General features: G+C 45.2%; 1 protein-coding gene and 1 pseudogene across 1 annotated transcript; one reads left to right on the top strand and one right to left on the bottom strand.

The window, feature by feature from the left end:
• The first annotated feature begins 211 nt into the window (after positions 1–211).
• On the top strand, positions 212–6,966 carry SNIP1 (Smad nuclear interacting protein 1). Its single transcript, XM_066375890.1, has 4 exons — positions 212–472; positions 2,051–2,150; positions 2,946–3,547; positions 5,460–6,966. Exons 1-4 carry the CDS (start codon positions 249–251, stop codon positions 5,722–5,724), a joined length of 1,191 nt encoding a protein of 396 aa, XP_066231987.1. The 5' UTR covers positions 212–248; the 3' UTR covers positions 5,725–6,966.
• A 7,315-nt stretch (positions 6,967–14,281) lies between these two features.
• Positions 14,282–15,593, bottom strand: LOC136397604 (transmembrane protein 9B pseudogene; annotated as a pseudogene).
• Positions 15,594–19,948: the final 4,355 nt, after the last annotated feature.

Here is a 19,948-nt window from a genome sequence, read left to right as displayed (position 1 = left end):
CTGTGTAAAAAGTTTGGGGACCCCTGGCCTAGAGGTTGAGTTTCAAAACTTAAAACTCCCGCCACCCAAGTCCCGTCACTACAGCCCCGCCCACAATAGCGTCGTTGTCACGTGCTTAGCCTTTGCACCGGGAGGGTTTCTGGGAGAGTGTGCACCCAGAAGCGGAAGTTCAGGGCTACACGTCATTTCCTTTCTAGTAAAGGGGGTGCAACGGCTGTATTTTTCCTTCGCTCCGCGGATACCCCAGCATGAAGGTGGTGAAGAGCGAGCGGGAGCGGGGGAGCCGGCGAAGGCACCGGGACGAGGACTTAGTGGCGACGGCGGCGGTTGTGGTGAAGCAGGAGCGCCTCAGCCCGGAGGTCGCGCCGCCGGTTCACCGCCGCCCGGACTCCTCCGGCGGTAGTGCGTCCCCCCCAGCCGGCGAACCGGGCCGCCCTGGTCACCGCGGGAACCGAGCCCGAAAACGTAGCCGGTAAGTGGGCTCATTGAGAAAGGAGGACAGGGCTAGCGTTAGAAACACACCTTGAACTCTGAGAGGAGCGGCTTGGACTTAATCCTAAGGCGGTGGAAGTGCCCCGGTGGTGCGTGTGTTATTGTTTACCTATCACCGGCGTTGTCACCGGACGTTAAAGGCCTAACGGGCAGGATCCCACCCCTTCATCTCTGTGTGCCCAGCACTTGGTTGAATAAGTGCCATCGGATGGCAGTGATCATTTAAGTTGATATGAAAGGTTTTCCCCATCTGCCGGCAAATGGAATGCAGGCGTTGTCTAACCATTTATCGGATCCAAGAGTGCCGCCCTGGGGCATCTGCCTCATAGAACTTATGGGGGGGAAATTATCTCTTGCTAGACTCGTTCGTTTATTCATTCACCGTTGTTTTACTGAGTATTTATTATATGCTAAAGCCTGCCGTAGGTCCGGGGGAAGAAAGGATGAACAAGAATGAGATGGTCTTTACCCTCTCCAATGATTTCTTCTAGCCCTGAGACAAAGTAACTAGCAAAGAAGATAGCCTCAGTAACAAATCTTTGGAGTAGGTTAGAACAGGAATGTGATAGAGATTGGAGGGAAGTGGGAGAAGGCTGCTCCAAGGAGCCGTTTGAGCCGAAACCTGAATGATAAGCCTGATTCACCCTTGTAAGGATCCAGGCACGGGAAACCAGTTGTGCAAAGAACCTGTAGTATAATTAATTGTGATTGTTTTAGAAGCAGGGAAAAAATAAAGGTCCGGTGTAGTGATCAAGGGGAGTGGTTGGAACGAGGTGAGAGAGGGAGGAGACAGAAGGAGAGGCCTTGCTGATGGATTGAATTGTGATTGTGGCGGAAGGGTGTGGAGAGCTAGTTGTTGGTGAGGGTAAAGAGAATCAAGGATGACTTCTAGGTTTTTGGCTTAAGGAGCAGGATGGATGGTAGTCCCACTTACTGAGATGGCAAAGACTGAGAGAGGAAAGGTTTTGAGGAGTTGAGATTTGAGAGTTACATTATCTAAGTGAAGGAAGGTTTGGTAGGCAGAGATGTCTGTGAGTGTGGAACTCAGGGGAGACGTTAGGCTAGGAAGGTGAAGCTCCTGATTTTTTTTTCTTTTTTTCTGAAGTTGCAAACGGGGAGGCAGTTAGACTCCCACATGCGCCCAACCGGGATCCACCTGGCATGCCCACCAGGGGGCGATGCTCTGTTGCGACCAGAGCCATTCTAGCGCCTGAGGCAGAGGCCATGGAGCCATCCTCAGCGCCGGGGCAAACCTTGCTCCAGTGGAGCCTTGGCTGCGGGAGGGGAAGAGACAAAGAGGAAGGAGAGGGGGAGGGGTGGAGAAGCAGATGGGCGCTTCTCCTGTGTGTCCTGGCCGGGAATCAAACCCGGGACTCCTGCACGCCAGGCTGACGCTTTACCACTGAGCCAACCGGCCAGGGCTGAAGCTCCTGACTCCTATAGTGTTAAAAGCAGAGACTTTCACAAATGTGGTGTTTGTGTGGTGGGTAAGCTTGATATTAGAAGGTAATTTATATGGTGGGAAAGGGGATATGGAGAGAAAATCCGATCTTAACAGGTCTCCAGCCAAAAAGAAAAAGTCATCGGGAAGAAGAAGCAAGTCTCCTCGGAGTAACAGAAGCCGAAGTCCTCACCATTCAACAGTCAAAGTGAAACAGGTAAGTGGATTGAGATTTTTTGTGGCTGGTTCCAAATCTACAGCTTATTACCATTATAGCTAAGTGTTGTGTATGTATATTTTTCTATACCTGCAATGGGCTTTTCTCAAAACGGGGTGTTTTTCTGCTTTTTTTGTTAAATGAAACTTGATTTTGAGATCATTGTTGATACACATACAGGTGTAAAATAATACAGGTGTATACTCTTTACCCTGTTTCTCCCAATGGTGACATCTTTACCGTCAAGATATAAAATGTTTCCATCACCGCAAGGATCCCTCACGTTGTCCTTCTGTAGTCACACTCACTTCCCTCCCACTTTTACTCTCAACCATGGCAAGGGCGAATCTGTTCTCCATATGTATACTTTTGTCACTTCATATCTTACATACTAAATGTATTCATAGATACTGAATGATTTTTGTTACTGTTGAAATAAGATATTTAAAAATTACTATTACATTTTAATTTTTGGCATAAGAGAAAGCTAGCTTTTCCTTTACGTATTTATATTGTACATGACTAGTTGACTCTTTGTTAGTTCTCTTTTCTGTATATGATCCCCTTTAAGTTTGCCTGCAGGTACCCTTGTTTTTAGGGCTCTGAACATGGGCATGCAACAGCATGGGACACACTGTCAGTGTGGCCTTGCACAGAAACCATCACTGATAACCTTATTACTGTGGGACGTTTTGCTCTTGAATGCCAGAGTTTAAATCACAAATAACTTTTTGAATGCAGCTTGTACATAGTTTGTGTATTTCCTGGAATGTACTGAATCTTTTCAAATTTCAGGAACGTGAGGATCATCCTCCCCGAAGAGAACGGGAGGATCGGCAGCACCGGGAAGCACCAGGACAAGAACACAGGCTAGCTAGGAGCAGTGACCGAGACAGGCACAGGGGCCACTCCCACCAGAGGAGAGCCTCTAACGAGAGACCTGGGCGTGGGCAGGCTCAGGGACGGGATCGGGATCTGCAGAACCTGCAGGCTCAAGAAGCAGAGCGGGAGTTTTACAATGCCCGACGGCGGGAGCGTCGCCAAAAGAATGAAGTTAGTACCAGCGGTAGTGAGTCTCAGGAGTTTGTTCCTCCACCTGGTGGCAATAAGAAAGACAAAGAGGTGCCTGTTAAGGAAAAGCCAAGCTTTGAACTTTCTGGGGCTCTTCTTGAGGACACCAACACCTTTCGGGGTGTAGTCATTAAATATAGTGAGCCTCCTGAAGCACGTATCCCTAAAAAAAGGTGGCGTCTTTACCCCTTTAAAAATGATGAGGTGCTTCCAGTCATGTACATCCATCGACAAAGCGCTTACCTGCTGGGCCGACACCGCCGCATCGCAGACATTCCAATCGATCATCCCTCTTGTTCAAAGCAGCACGCGGTCTTTCAGTATCGGTAAGTACAGTATATTTACAGAAAGAAACTGAAGTGTAGGCTGAAGCTAGCATCTCAATGGGATTACTAAGTATTGTGTGCACACATATGCAGACAAATTCATACTCTTTATATTTAATATTAGTCTTTAGGAGTATTAATCTGACCCTTTGAATAATCACTTATATTTATATAAGAGCATTGAACTTGGTGTTAAAAATTCAGCCACTGCCACTTGCCAGGTATTTGGCCTGGGACAAGCCACTTTCTGGGCCTCAGTTTCTACCTACCTGAAAGGGCTGTTATGAGGGTTAAATGGAAATATGATTGAGAATGCCTGGCTTGTGTGTCTGCTGCATCTGTAGCTTGACAGTTTGCATAGTATAATCTTTTATTGTTTGAGCCTTACAACAACCTGTGAGGCAGATAGCACAGGTCTTAATTATTGCCATCTGACAGGTGAGAAGACTAAAATTTAGCAAAGCCAAGTGGCTTGCCTAATAAATGATCACCATAGCAAAACTCTGGCTTGAGTCTAGCTCCCTTAACTCTGAAGTCCAAATCTGCTTTATTACCACTGGGACAGGAAATGAAATAAGTTGAAATATAGGTGACATTGTATTGATCATAAACAACACAAAAAACATTTTCTTTCTTTTTTTTTTTTTTTTCTGTATTTTTCTGAAGCTGGAAAAGGGGAGAGACAGTCAGACTCCCGCATGCGCCCAACCGGGATCCACCCGGCACGCCCACCAGGGGGCGACGCTCTGCCCCTCCGGGGCGTCGCTCTTTCGCGACCAGAGCCACTCCAGCGCCTGGGGCAGAGGCCAAGGAGCCATCCCCAGCGCCCCGGGCCATTTTTGCTCCAATGGAGCCTTGGCTGCGGGAGGGGAAGAGAGAGACAGAGAGGAAGGAGAGGGGGAGGGGTGGAGAAGCAGATGGGCGCTTCTCCTGTGTGCCCTGGCTGGGAATCGAACCCGGGACTTCTGCACGCTAGGCCGACGCTCTACCACTGGGCCAACTGGCCAGGGCCAAAAAACATTTTCTTAACTATGGCAAGAGGCGTTGAATTCTGCATTTTTTTATTATTATTATTTTTTTTTTTTGTATTTTTCTGAAGTTGGAAAGGGGAAGGCAATCAGACAGACTCCCACATGTGCCCGACTGGGATCCACCCGGCATGCCCACCAGGGGGTGATGCTCTGCCCATCTGGGGTATTGCTCTGTTGCAACCAGAGCCATTCTAGTGCCTGAGGCAGAAGCCATAGAGCCATCCTCAGTGCCCAGGCCAACTTTGCTCCAATGGAGCCTTGGCTGCTGGAGGGGAAGAGAGAGACAGAGAGGAAGGAGAGGGGGAGGGGTGGAGGAGCAGATGGGCACTTCTCCTGTGTGCCCTGGCCGGGAATCGAACCCAGGACTCCTGCACGCCAGGCTGATGCTCTACCATTGAGCCAACCGGCCAGGGCGAATTCTGCATTTTAAGCTTTTGATCTACCATGAATTTCCCATCCGCTGCCTTTCTACTAAGCATATAACTTGCTCCTAGTTTCTAGATTCAAAGCCATGCCTTGCCTTTGATATCTTGGCTCCTGAACTGGGTTTGACGCCAGGTTATGTACCTTGGTGGTTTTCAACCGCCAGTCTGTGGATTGTGCTGGTCGTGAAAGAGTTAACCACCCTTGTGTAGCAAAAGGCTGGATTTTCTGAGGCGGGATTTCGCCCACAGGTTTCTCTTTTTTTTTTAATTGAGTTTATTGGGGTGACATTGGTTAATAAAGTTACAGGTTTCAGGTGTACAATTCTATAATATATCATCTATACACTGTATTGTGTGTTCACTCCCTCAAGCCAGGTGTCCTTCCATCACCATTTATCCACCCTGTACGCTCTTCTACCTCCTCCCACGCTTAGGTCTATGTTTTGTTTCTTCTAGGCTCGTGGAATACACCCGTGCTGATGGGACAGTTGGCCGTAGGGTGAGACCCTACATCATTGACCTTGGCTCGGGCAATGGAACGTTCTTGAATAACAAGCGCATTGAGCCACAGAGATACTATGAACTGAAGGAAAAAGATGTACTTAAATTTGGGTTCAGCAGCAGAGAATATGTTCTGCTTCATGAGTCCTCTGACACCTCTGAAGTAGACAGGAAAGAAGACGAGGATGACGAGGAGGAAGAGGAAGTGTCTGACAGCTAGCAAACTAAAACAATCCAAACTCTTGAGAGACCTTTCCTTTCTGTGAAGGCTTTGTGACCGACTGAGGAGCACCGTGGTGCTCTTTGTAATGCCTCTTATTGCCTTAAGTCTTTCCTCAGTTGCTGAGCAGCTTACGTTAGTTACAGTGTAAGAAAACTGAGTTGTGTTTGTTTGAACTTTTTTCTGTGGCACATCAGCCACTTGCCTGTGGACATACGTTTCAGAACAGTCTCACCAACACATCGTGTTTTCGTAGAAGCATTGTGGCTTTAGCTGGTGCTTTCAGAACTGCTGCCTAGGAAACTGTAAACCCTTGGCTAAAGGGGAATTGTGGCTTGTTCTCTTTGTGCAGTTACTTTATTTGTAGGCTTTGTGGACTGGATTTGTTTTCTTTTTGTTTCTGGGGCAAATCCCTTAACAGAGAATCTTTCTAAGCTTTGGTTATCACCAAAACAACCTCCAGTATATACCAAAGCTTTGACCTGGTTGAGCTCTTGAGTCACAGAAGTTAATTTTGCACTTCTTTTTTTTTTGGGGGGGGGACTTACCACATGACCTCATTATTGACTGTTGGACTTAACAGATGCTTTATGGAGCCTGCTTAAGCATATGACTATACAGGAAGATCATGACTACTGCCATTGGGTGCTTATTTAACTTCACAAGAGGCTGCAATGCGTCGTGGATCTGTTTCCTGTGAGAGGATTCTGATTTCTCCCTGGAGCGTGTACATAGCAATTTTGATCATCTTATCTGTTCTTCAACTTTGTATTTTTATTCAAATGTTATCTCTTTTCTTCCTTTTTTGAGAAACTGTGTCGTTAATGTGGCAGGGTTCTTATTTTATTCTAACAACATGTGTACATGTCTAAGGAGGTTGTGTAGTTACACGTTTCATCTTTTTAAAAAAACATTTAGAGAGGTTGTGTCTACATTCCCATGTCTGGAAAGCATGGGAATTGCCCAGCTTCCTAGTTTTTCACTGATGAATTTTGTGTGAGTAGAAAATTCATAACTACTTACATATATAAATAGTGTGTATACATATATATATATATATATAATTGTGTGTGAAAGAGCTGCATACTGATTTTCTTATGAGAATGTTTTGTGATATAAATGTAATACTACGTTATAGGCAAAAGCCTCCTGCATTTGAAGAGCAGGGTTTCATTTATATGTATTTTTGGGATAAAAAATAATAAAATTTGTAAATATAGCCCTATATCTTGGGAAGTGAGTGTTGGTCCTATTGAAGCAGCAGTGTTTTCTTTTATTATTATTATTATTTTTTTTTTACAGAGACAGTCAGAGAGAGGGACAGATAGCTACAGACAGGAAGGGAGAGAAATGAAAAGCATCATTTCTTTGTTGTGGCATCTTAGTTGTTCATTGATTGTGTTTTCATATGTGCCTTGACCCAGGGGCTACAGCAGACCAAGTGACCCCTGGCTTAAGCCAGTGAACCTGTGCTCCAGCCGGGTGAGACTTCAGGGTTTCAAACCTGAGTCCTCTGCATTCCGGTCTGATGCTCTATCCACTGCGCCACCACCTGGTCAGGCGAAGCAGCAGTGTTTTCTGAATTGTCCATGAAGGGAGTTTTCTTTCCAGAATAATCAGTTGAGCAAGTTATACATAGTGGGCTTCATACCAGTTTATCCCTGTCCTCACTAATTCACCCTTAGGTGGTGATGGGTGTGTGAGTTTGGAGATAAAGGAGAGCTGTTACAACTCAATCACTGCTGCTACTGACTTCCCCTTGGGCTGCAATTTGTGATACTATTAGATTGTCTTTATATTGTTTTTCCATTAAAGTCTCACATACCTATGTGTACTAGGGGAAGCAGCTGACTAATGTTTATTCAAAAGAAATGAAAAGATCTTTGAAGAGGGAACACTTACTAAGGTTAGTTAGATGAAAGGTTAAATGAAGGGAAGCTATAATCATGTAAGAGCAATCATCATTCCCCCCACTGTGTTCTACATGGGCTACTATAATGGCTGTTGTGCCATAGATCACATATTACATATGTGTGTCTTAGGTGGGTTTTGTGATGGATTTTTCTGTTGATCCAGGTTGATGGTTTTGTCTTTCAGGGATTAGGCACTAAGCTGGCATCTCATTCCAGGGACTCCTTGTTCAGTTTTTGTTACTTCTGCTTCCTAGAGGCTTTGGGCTTTGCTTTAAACACCATGCTGGTAGGCATTGTGATAGATGACCACTTTGCCTACATTTTTCAATAAGAGGTCCCAATTGTATAGCAAATGTTTGCTTCCTAGATTAAGAGATTCTTCATGGAAAATATATAGAAAGGTCCTCCCTGTTCCTTTCTTTTATAAAGAAGGTTAAAGAGCCTGACCAGGTGGTGGCGCAGTGAATAGAGCGTCAGACTGGGATGCAGAGGACCCAGGTTCGAGACCCCGAGGTCACCAGCTTGAGCGCAGGCTCATCTGGTTTGAGCAAAAATTCACCAGCTTGGACCCAAGGTCGTGGGCTCCAGCAAGGGGTTACTTGGTCTGCTGAAGGCCTGCGGTCAAGGTACATATGAGAAAGCAATGAACAACTAAGGTGTCGCAATGTGCAATGAAAAACTAATGATTGATGCTTCTCATCTCTCTCCGTTCCTGTCTGTCTGTCCCTATCTATCCCTCTCTCTGACTCACTCTCTGTTCTATAAAAAAATAAATAAATAAAATTTAAAAAAAAAAAGGTTTAAGAAAAGATACTACCCATCTCCAAAGCCAGACATTGCCAGCAGACTTCTCATTTGAAGTTGACATAATCCTAAAGCTTTCTTCTTGAGTTAGTTCATTACTTAGAAACTCATGTTCATCTCAGCTATTTGTGTCTTATTTATTCCCTACCTTTTCTCCACCCTGGTTAGCTTGTCTATAAATCATTGTCAAAATCAAGTTGTCTGCAAAACAGCCCTTTACTTCTGGGACCCTCCCCCAAATCCTCAGTGGTGTTCTACATTTCTGCAGAGTTATGGAACAGAACTTTAGATTTCCTCATCAAGCTTTCCTTAGTCATCTTGTTTCCTCTATGATCAAGGACAGCTCATTAAGTGCAGCTGGTGATGTAACTTTCAGATAACATTTTTTGTATCCTGGTAATGAGTGAGAGTAATCAATTCAGATAACAAAGTTTTTCAAAGTTGTATTATTGTATTGACTGTGTCAGTATACAATATGGCTTGGTTTTAAAAGGCTTAGAACTTACATATTTCTAAGTTATTTATTATCATTTAATATGGTGCCCAAATGGATATAGGTGAGAAGGAGCAGGAAGTATCAACTCATTTGTGCCTTGATCAGGCAAGCCCAGGATTTCTAACCAGCGACCTCCGCATTCCAAGTCGACTATCCACTGCGCCACCACAGGTCAGGCTGTATTTTTTAACATCTTTCCTTTTGGGGAAATTGTGGATGTGAAGAATGAAATAATACAACGTTAATCCAAGCCTAAGGGTGACAAACTCAACATGCCAGCAATGCCTACTTATGAACCCACAAATGCTTCTAGGTCTGTGAATTTATATCGAGTGAAAAGTCTACTTGATTTAAATTAAAGCTTCAGAATTGAAAGCTTCATTTGGTCTCTTGGGGGAAGTTTCCAGTATATCTATCAAAAGGGAAGCAATTTTAAGACAGTTGATTTGTTCACATGTACTGTAAAGTCCAAGTGTATTTACTAAAGCAACAGTTGCATTTATTTATTTATTTATTTATTTTTATTTTTTCAGAGACAGAGAGAGAGGGATAGATAGGGACAGACAGGAATGGTGAGAGAGATGAGAAGCACAATCACCAGCCTTTCGCGGAGACACCCAAGTTGTTCATTGATTTGATTGCTTTCTCATATGAGCCTTGACCGCAGGCCTCCAGCAGACCGAGTAACCCCCTGCTCAAGCCAGCAACCTTGGGTCCAAGCTGGTGAGCTTTTGCTCAAACCAGATGAGCCCATGCTCAAGCCGGCCACCTCGGGGCCTCGAACCTGGGTTCTGCGCATCCCAGTCTGACACTCCATCCACTGCGCCACTGCCTGGTCAGGCAACAGTTGCATTTATTTAAGCTTACTATGCCAGTATTGGGTTCACAACTGAGTTAGAAGCAGGGAGCAATAATGTAGAGGTGGCCTGCACCATGGGCTAGAAGTGGCATGTAAGGTATGCCTTAGAGACTGGATTTTGAGCCAGTTAGAGGAGGAAGGGCATTGTTTCAGACTGAGCCAGTCAGGGGACAGCAGGACTGGAGTGGAGGATGTGATAAGGATCCTATAAAATTAAGGTTAGCTGAAGGTCCACAACAAGTTAGTGGTAGAGCTAATAACTTCAGCCCATGTTCAGTGGTCTTTCCCTCTGGACTTCCCACCTCCCTAGCAGAGCTTAGTGGAGAGATCTGAGAGAGATAGGCTGTCCTATTCATTGTGGGGTTCAAGGAAATCACAGTGGGAGGGATTTTCAGGGGCAGAGAAAAATTCAAGTAAATCTTCACCCCATCAAGTCATAGCCAGAGCTGCTTAAAAAGCATAAAAATAGACGAATATTCGATAATTGGGTACCTAAGAAATGCTATGAACCGAGACCACATAAAATTGACCAGTACTGCCTGACCAGGTGGTGGCGCAGTGGATAGAGCATCGGAATGGGATGCGGAGGACCCAGGTTGGAGACCTTGAGGTCATCAGCTTGAGCACGGGCTAATCTGGTTTGAGCAAAGCTCACCAGCTTGGACCCAAGGTCGCTGGCTTGAGCAAGGGGTTACTCGATCTGCTATAGCCTCATGGTCAAGGCACATATGAGAAAGCAATCAATGAACAACTAAGGTGTCGCAGCAAAAAACTAATGATTGATGCTTCTCATCTCTCCGTTCCTGTCTGTCCCTATCTATCCCTCTCTCTGACTCTCTCTCTGTCTCTGAAAAAAAAAAAAATTGGCCAGTACTTAGGAGCACTTTCTGTGTATGAAACAGTTCTAAGTACTTTACATGCACACACTAACACATCCTTTAACTCATTTCTTCCCCATAATCCTACAAAGCAGGCTTCTTTCCTTGTTCTGCTTTGCAGGTGGGACAAAAGGAACAGAGGTTAAGATCACTCTGACTCTCTATCTCTGTAAAAAAATAAAAAGATCACACAGTGGTAGGTAAGACTGGGATTCAAACCTAGTCACTCATAGCAGATGCCATGAGGGGTAGATAGGGACAGACAGACAGGAACAGAGAGAGAGATGAAAAGCATCAATCATCAGTTTTTTGTTGGGACAACTTAGTTGTTCACTGATTGCTTTCTCATATGTGCCTTGACCATGGGCCTTCAGCAGACCAAGTAACCCCTTGCTCAAGCCAGCAACCTTGGGTCCAATGGGTGACCTTTGCTCAAACCAGATGAGCCTGCGCTCAAGCTGGCAACCTCGGGGTCTCGAACCTGGGTCCTCCGCATCACAGTCCGACGTTCTATCCACTGCACCACTGCCTGGTCAGGCGCAGATGCCACATTCTTAACCATTGTGATATGCTGCCGCCTGCAGTTATGAGATGTATAGGGTCTGGCCCTTGCAGAGCAATATAACCAGGAGCTACAGACAGTGCTAGATAGGAGAAGCACTGGGAAATATGGAAACTCAGAGGAATAGTATTCAACAAAGCCTCAGCAGTCAGGGAAGAATGAGCAGTTATTCAGAAGAGGCCAGTTGGGATGAGGAAAGAAAGGAATATATATTTCTAGGCAAAGAGACTAGCTAGCATTCAGAAGTACCTGTGTTGATAAATTAATGGGGCTTTGGAAGCAGTTGAAGTTCAAGAGGGAGAAGAGAGTGAGTAAAACTTCTGGATTTTTTTTTTTTAACTTTTTTTTTTTTTTTACAGAGACAGAGAGAGTCAGAGACAGGGACAGACAGACAGGAACGGAGAGAGATGAGAAGCATCAATCATCAGTTTTTCGTTGTGACGCCTTAGTTGTTCACTGATTGCTTTCTCATATGTGACTTGACTGCGGGCCTTCAGCAGACCGAGTAACTCCTTGCTGGAGCCAGAGACCTTGGGTCCAAGCTGGTGAGCTTTGCTCAAACCAGATGAGCCCGTGCTCAAGCTGGTGACCTCGGGGTCTCGAACCTGGGTCCTCTGCCTCCCAGTCCGATGCTCTATCCACTGCGCCACCGCCTGGTCAGGCAAAACTTCTGGATTTTGACGATGACAGGACTAAGTTATTTTTCTGAAACCTGTTGGAAATAGCCAAAATTTCTGGATAAAATATAAGCAAAACAAAAAGTTACTAAAGCATCCAAGAACTGACAAATCAGTAAAAAAGTTATCAGGCCAAGCCCTGGCTGGATAGCTAGGTTGGTTAGAATGCCATCCCGAAGCACAGGTTGCTGGTTCAAACCTTTGCCAGGGCACATACAGGAACAGATCAGTGTTCCCGTCTGTCTTTCTGTCTGTCTCTCTCTCTCTCTGCCTCTCTAAAATCAATAAATAAAATTTTTTTTTAAAGATTATCAGGCTAAAAAAAAAAGATTATCAGGCTAAAAGTGAAGACAAACAAGAATGCAAAGAGAAATGGAGCATGGATGCCTGCCAACCACATTTGGTCTAAAGACAAACCATATTTCATTTTAGCAAATTAGAACTTACCCTTAGGATGCATGAGAATGAAGTAAAAACCCAAAGCCTACATACAATGGGTAGTATCAATATATAGATATTTCCTACAAATAGCTGGCATGCCAAAGGGCTATAATTTTCAGAATAAGAGAGTGAATCAGGCTGATCTGAGGTGGTGCAGTGAATGAAGTGTTGACCTGGAATGCTGAGGTTGCCGGTTCAAAACCCCAGGCTGCCTGGTCAAGGCACATATAGGATTTGATGCTTCCTGCTCCTCCGCCCTCTTGCTTTTCCCTCTCTAAAATGAATAAATCTTTAAAAAACAACTTTAAAAAAAAGTGTATCAGATATTGAACCTTCCTAGATATTTGTAGCCTGGGAGCTCAAGAAACCAAGCCTTGAACTCCGTTTAAGATGACCCTGTACTATCAATGCCTTCAGGTGTCTGATAGAAATAGATGAAATTACTCTTTGCAGAGGTGTTTACCTACCCTTCAGTTATTTCCACATTTCCCCCAAAAAGATACATATATATTTTAAACTTTATTTTTAGAGAACAAGAGGAAGGTGGAGAGAGACACTGATTTGTTGTTCCACTTATTTATGCATTCATTGGTTGATTCCTATATGTGCCCTGACCAGGGATCGAACCTGCAACCTTGGTGTGTTGGGATGACGCTCTAACCAAGCTAGCAGGCTAGGGCATAATTATTATTATTATTATTATTATTATTATTATTATTATTAGTGAGAGGCAGGGAGGCAGAGAGACAGATGTTGGCATGTGCTCCGATCAGGATTCATCTGGCAAGCCCCCGACCGGGTCATGTTCTGCCCATCTGGGGCCCCTGCTTCATTGCTCGGCAACAGAGCTATTTTAGCACCTGAGGTGAGGCCATGGAGCCATCCTCAGCACCTGGGGCCAATTGCTTGAACTATTTAAACTATGCCTGCAGGAGGAGAGAAACAGAGAGAGAGAGAAAGAGAGAAAAGGGGAGGGGGATGGGTGGAGAAGTAGATGGTTGCTTCTCCTGTCTGGGAATCTAACCTGGGACTTCCACATGCCAGGCAATGCTCTACTGCTGAGCCAACTGGCCAGGGCCCACAATTATTTTTTTTTAAAGCACATGCTAACCCTGGGCTTGCCCAGTCAAGGCACATATGAGAAGCAACTACTACCTTCTTGCTCTTCATCCCCTTTCCTCTTTCCTTTCTCTAAAATCAATAAATAAGATCTTTTTTTTTTTTTTTTTTCCCTGAAGCTGGAAAGGGGAGGCAGTCAGACAGACTCCCGCATGTACCTGACCGGGATCCACCTGGCACGCCCACCAGGGAGCAATGCTCTGCCCATCCGGGGCGTCGCTCTGTCGCCACCAGAGCCACTCTAGCGCCTGGGACAGAGGCCAAGGAGCCATCCCCAGCACCCGGGCCATCTTTTGCTCCAATTGAGCCTCGACTGCGGGGGTGGGGGTGGGGGGGGGGAGAGAGACAGAGAGGAAGGAGAGGGGGAGGGGTGGAGAAGCAGATGGGCGCTTATCCTGTGTGCCCTGGCTGGGAATCGAACCCGGGACTTCCACATGCCAGGCCAACGCTCTACCACTGAGCCAACCGGCCAGGGCCAAGATCTTTTTTTTTAAGCACACAATAAAAAGCAATGTAGGTGAAAACCCACAGAAATAAGAGATAACAGAAACTGATTCTCAAAGAGCTTCAGATACTTGAATTACAAGATAACTATAAAATGTCCATGGTCACTATTTTCTTTTTAAGGTTTTATTTTATTTTATTTATTTATTTACTTATTTTTTTTACAGAGACAGAGTCAGAGAGAGGGATAGATAGGGACAGACAGACAGGAATGGAGAGAGAGATGAGAAGCATCAATCATTAGTTTTTCGTTGCCACACCTTAGTTGTTCATTGATTGCTTTCTTCTTTTTTTTTTTTGTAAAAGAAATTTTCTTTATTGCAAGTATGCAAGTCTTTTAAGATTCATCCTTAAAGATTTAGGGAATGAGAAAGACCACACATGCCAAGACTATGTTTAGTCATTAGAGCAAACTAGCAAATGGCCAGTTTGTTCTAGGATGCACTGCATCAGACAACACAGTACTTAAAGAAAGTCTGACTTTGTGAAGAGCCACAGGCATTTCAGGTCTCATTTACCATGAAGTGCGGCAATAGACCGACCAGGTACCTAGATAATACAGTCAGTGCAAAATTCAAAGGGGGTAAGTCAGGGCTTTGATGAGGCTGGCTATACTGCAAAATACAAATGAAACTTGAAAATATAAGGTAAAGTCTATTTACAAAAGTTTTTTTAGTAAAATGACTTGAGAAAAGTTATATTAAGCCATTTGCACACATCACAGCCCTCCCTGCCAAAAAAACACCTGAAAATTATCTTGAAAACCAAGTTAAAACTGTGTGATGAAAAAAGAGAATGCTTGTTCCAGGTGAAGGACTTCACGATAATTTACAGGCAGACTTGTTTTTATCTGTAAAAGTCACAAATAGGAAAGGGTTTATTGGCTGACTTTATGTGTGCTTTAAAAATGTCTCTATTAATATGTCAACAAGAAAATACCACGCACGTTTTTGTTTCAGGTTTTGAATTTTCCAACAAGAGTTGGTGAAATCAACAGGGTATTAAAACAAAATCCAGAAAAACTCAGTCAATTTTTTCTAGTTGTCTGCCTTGTTGCTTTCTAGTTACCTTGAATTTGATTCTCAATTAGCTGAGGACAACATGACGGTCAAAGACGGACTTTCGCTGCTCTTGAACTTGAAGCTTCCAACGCTGCTGGGCATACTCTACCTTATTCAGCACATTGGCTCGACTACAGGAGCGGGCCAGCACATCGTGGGCATTCGCAAAAGGCTGGTGATCCCCAATGTCATCATCACTCTGTATTAACTGTGAGTGTCCAAACAGGCGTCTCTTCAGAATGGGCTCAACCAGAGTAAGGTATACCATGTACAGAAGTAGAAGGCCCAAAATGGACAGATAAATTATAATGGTAACCTTGATCGTCACAGAGCTTCTTTCCTCATATTTGCATTCACAGCGTAGACAGTAGGCTTCTATGCCAGGCTCTATCCCAGACATGAGCTCAACAATATGAAGGCAATCGCTTGGCGGCCTTGGACATCTGCACCAGCAGCAGCACCGACAGCGCCAGGCACGACAGGCTGAGCAAGGAGCCAAGACGAAGGACGCCTCCCCACAGAGTCGCCATCGCTGCCAGACCCAGCAGTCCCCACAAGCCGGAGCCCGCGAGACCTGCTCCGTCTCCGGCTCCGGCTCCTCCGCCCGCTCATTGATTGCTTTCTCATATGTGCCTTGACCACAGGCCTTCAGCAGACCGAGTAATCCTTTGATCGAGTCAGCGACCTTGGGTCCAAGCTGGTGAGCTATGCTCAAGCCAGATGAGCCCACGCTTAAGCTGGTGACCTCGGGGTCTTGAACCTGGGTCCTCCGCATCCCACTCCGACGCTCTATCCACTGCGCCACCGCCTGGTCAGGCGATGGTCACTATTTTCTAAGAAATAAATAACAAGCTTAAAAATACCCACATAGAACAAGAAATGGCAACAAGTAAAATGGTAGTTATTTATATGACCAACTAGAACTCTTAGAAGTGAAAAATACAGTAACTATACAAAGATCCATCAATGGATGGCTTTAACAGAAACTTTATAAATAATTAATGAACTGGGAGACAAGCCAAAACACATTATCCATGCACATAAATTTAACAGCTTGGATGAAATGGACTAATTCTTCAAAAACCATAAACTATCAAAATCCACCTGATATAGTCCTATAAATATTAATAAATAGAACTGTAATTAAAATGCCCCCCCCCCCCCGGCAGTGGCGCAGTGAATAGAGCGTCGGACTGGGATACGAAGGACCTAGGTATGAGACGTCAAGGTCACCAGCTTGAGCGCTGGCTCATCTGGCTTGAGCAAAAAACTCACCAGCTTGGACTCAAGGTAGCTGGCTCGAGCAAGGGGTTACTCAGTCTGCTGAAGGCCCGCAGTCAAGGCACATATGAGAAAGCAATCAATGAACAACTAAGGTGTCACAACGAAAAACTGGTGATTGATGCTTCTCATCTCTCTCCGTTCCTGTCTGTCTGTCCCTATCTATCCCTCTCTGACTCTCTCTGTCTCTGTTAAAAAAAAAAAAAAAAAAGCCCCCCCCCATCCTGACCACGCAGTGGCACAGTGGATAGAGTGTCGGACTGGGATGCTGGGACCCAGGTTCGAGACCCCGAGGTCACCAGCTTGAGCACTGGCTCATCTGGTTTGATCAAAGCTCACCAGCTTGAGCCTAAAGTCGCTGGCTTGAGCAAGAGGTCACTCAGTCTGCTGTAGCCCCACGGTCAAGGCACATATGAGAAGGCAATCAATGAACAATTAAGGTACTACAACAAAGAATTGATGCTTCTCGTCTCTCTCCCTTCCTGTCTGTTTGTCCCTATGTGTCCCTCTCTCTGACTCTCTCTCTGTCTCTGTCACAAATAAAATAAAATGTCTCCCCCCAAAAATACCCAAGCTCAAATGATGATAGTTTCACTGAAGAATTCTACCAAACATTTCCAAAAGAACTAGCACCATTGTATATCACCTCTTCTAGAAATTAGAAAAGCAAGAAACTGCTCCCAATTCATTTTACTTTATTAAAATTTTTTATTTATTGTGTTGGTCAAATAAATTTGTAAATATGATATATATGTTTGCTCGCTTATAGTTTGCATTGGGTGTGGGGGACAGGCTGTAAGCAGGCAGGTTGGTTAATAAGGCTTAGTTTTAAGACTAAGCTTTTCCTCACACCCTTGACTGTTACATGATGTGGGGTGGTGCACTCTTATGAGGAATCCCATTATGCCTCAGATAAGTGACTTTGTATCAGAGACTTTCTTGTTTGTATATTGGATTAAAGGTTTTGATTTCTACACTATAAAGTGGGGCAGACTGGGAGCTTGCTCTCTCTTGATTCCTGAGATTAGCATTAGAGAGGAGAGCAGAGAAAGGCCACGTGGAGGACACCAGGAGAAGCAGCCAAGATGGCGGAATGCTAAAGGAGAAGCCAGTTTGTGCAGAGTTTGTGCAGAGAGGAGATGGGGAACAGAGGTGAATAAGGCTAGTGAGCTAGAGACCTTTGATTCTAGGAAACTCAGATAAATCAGTAGCTTTGTGAGCACTGAATGAGTGGGTTTTGGAGCCCAGTGTGTGTTTTTACTTGCCCGCCGGGTGCAAGCTAGGATTAAAGATGATGGCCCACCAGTTCTTGGCTCCGTTGTTTCATTACCGTCTGTTAGAATCTAATGCGAACCTGCATGGGCCAGGCGGTTGTGATGGTGGCCATGGATCCTGGCCTTACATATTGATTTTAGAGAGAGAGGAAGGGAGAGAGAGAGAGAGAGAGAGAGAGATACAGGAACAGCGATCCATTCCTGTATGTGCCCTGACCAGCAGTCGAATGGCAACCTTTGCGCTTAGGGATGACGCTCTAACCAACAGCTATCCACCCAGGACCCAACTCATTTTATAAGACCATTATTATTTTAATACCAAAACCAGAAAAGAAAGTACAAAAGAAAAAAGCTTACAGACCAACATCCCATGGATTTAGCCACAAAAACTCTCAGTAAAATGCTAGCAAATTGAGCCTGACCTGTGGTGGTGCAGAGGATAAAGCGTAGACGTGGAAATGCTGAGGTCGCCAGTTCGAAACCCTGGGCTTGCCTGGTCAAGGCACATATGGGAGTTGAGGCTTCCAGCTCCTCCCCCCCTTCTCTCTGTCTCTCCTTCTCCTCTCTAAAATGAATAAAAAATAAAATAAAAAAAATGCTAGCAAATTGAGCCTGACCAGGTGGTGCAGTGGATAGAGCATTGACCTGGGACGCTGAAGACCCAGGTTTGAAACCCCGACGCTGCCAGCTTGAGTGCGTGCTCACCAGCTGGAGCGCGAGGTTGCCAGCTTGAGTGTGGGATGGGATCGTAGACATAACCTTATGGTCGCTGGCTTGAGCACGGGTTACCGACTCAGCTAGAGTACCAGCAACCCCTCCCCCCTTCAAGGCACAGATGAGAAAGCAATCAATGAGCAACTAAATTGCCACAACTATGGGTTGATGCTTCTCATCTCTTTTCCTTCCCGCCTATTTCTCTCTCAATAAAATAAAACAAACTTCACCCTTAGGTAGTGTTACTACTTGCCAAGCCCCGACAAATATGAAGTGATTTGCTCCTCGCAGCAATTGTATTAGGTGAGTACTACTGTACTGTTGCCTCCAGTTTGCATCGGTAACCACTACATATACAGTACTTAGTACTGGTCTTTATAAGGGGCAATGGAAAGTCACTAAAAGGTTAAAACCAGGGGAATGACACCACATTTGTTTTCCCAAAACAAATTGGCCTGGCATCCCTGTGGGTCATGGATTAAATGCAGCTAAGTGTGGAAACAGGAATCTGTTGGAATAATGTAGCCAAAAATAGGGAGGGCCTGTGTAAAGCCAGTAGCCACGGCCACCATCACAGCAGCCTGGCCCATGCAGGTTCGCATAGGATTCAGACAGATGGTAATGAAACAATGGAGCCAAGAACTGGTGGGCCATTACCTTTATCCTAGCTTGCACCTGGCGGGCAAGAAATAAACACAGTGGGAAAACACTTCCCTTTCCATTCAGGGCTCCCGAGGCCACTAACTTATCCAAGTTTCCTAGAATCAAAGTTTTCTACCTCACCAACCTTATTCATTTCTGTTCCCCACCTCCTTCTCTCTGCACAAACTCTGCACAAACTGGCTTCTCCTTCAGCACTCTGCCATCTTGGCTGCTTCTCCTTTCCTCCACGTGGCCTTTCTCTGCTCTCTTTGCTCTCTCTCTAATGCTAATCTCAGGAACCAAGAAAGAGAGCAAGCTCCCAGTCTGCCCCACTTTATAGTGTAGAAATCAAAACCTTTAATCCAATATACAAACAAGGAAGTCTCTGATACAAAGTCACTTATCTGAGGAATAATGGGATTCCTCATGAGAGTGCACCACCTCACATCATGCAACAGTCAAGGGTGTGGGGAAAAGCTTAGTCTTAAAACTAAGCCTTAGGCTATTAACCACCCTGCCTGTTTACAGCCTGTCCCCCACACCCAATGCAAACTATAAGTGAGCAGACATATATTACATTTACAAACTTATTTGACCAACAGCCTGGATGAACAAGGGAACTGGCAGACAAAAGCAAATGGATTTGTGGAGTCAAGTCAGGGGACTCGGTTTGGGATGGGATTAAGGGGGGAAGGAGAGAGGATACACAGGTTTCTGAGTTGGGCTATTGGATGGACAGTGAAAGTCATTCACTGAGGAATTTAGGAGGACTCTGGTTACGGCACAAGGTGAGTTTGCGGTACCTGTCAAGCTCAGCTGTCCACGAAGGGCTGAATTGAGTGTAGCAGAACCAAGACGAGAGAGCCCCACCACGAGGTTCCTTTAGGAAGGGCGGGCGGGAGCCCGGGGCCCAAAGCGCGGCACCGCTTGACCCGCGGCTCCGAAAGCCGCGCGCGCAGGCGCAGTTCGGCGCGGGCGCCCCCTAGCGGGCGGCGGCGC

This window comes from Saccopteryx leptura, chromosome 3 (assembly GCF_036850995.1).
Source record: "Saccopteryx leptura isolate mSacLep1 chromosome 3, mSacLep1_pri_phased_curated, whole genome shotgun sequence".
In the NCBI taxonomy this organism is placed as follows: domain Eukaryota; kingdom Metazoa; phylum Chordata; class Mammalia; order Chiroptera; family Emballonuridae; genus Saccopteryx; species Saccopteryx leptura.
The sequence above is the reverse complement of the archived record's forward strand: the minus strand, read 5'-3'. Positions and strand labels throughout refer to the sequence as shown.

Excerpts from the sequence above, each read along its gene's own strand:
- SNIP1 (XM_066375890.1), top strand. The coding sequence starts at position 249 with ATGAAGGTGGTGAAGAGCGAGCGGGAGCGGGGGAGCCGGCGAAGGCAC. Across the intron at positions 2,151-2,945 it reads CAACAGTCAAAGTGAAACAG|GAACGTGAGGATCATCCTCC; the intron begins GTAAGTGGATTG and ends TTCAAATTTCAG. Across the intron at positions 3,548-5,459 it reads CACGCGGTCTTTCAGTATCG|GCTCGTGGAATACACCCGTG; the intron begins GTAAGTACAGTA and ends TGTTTCTTCTAG.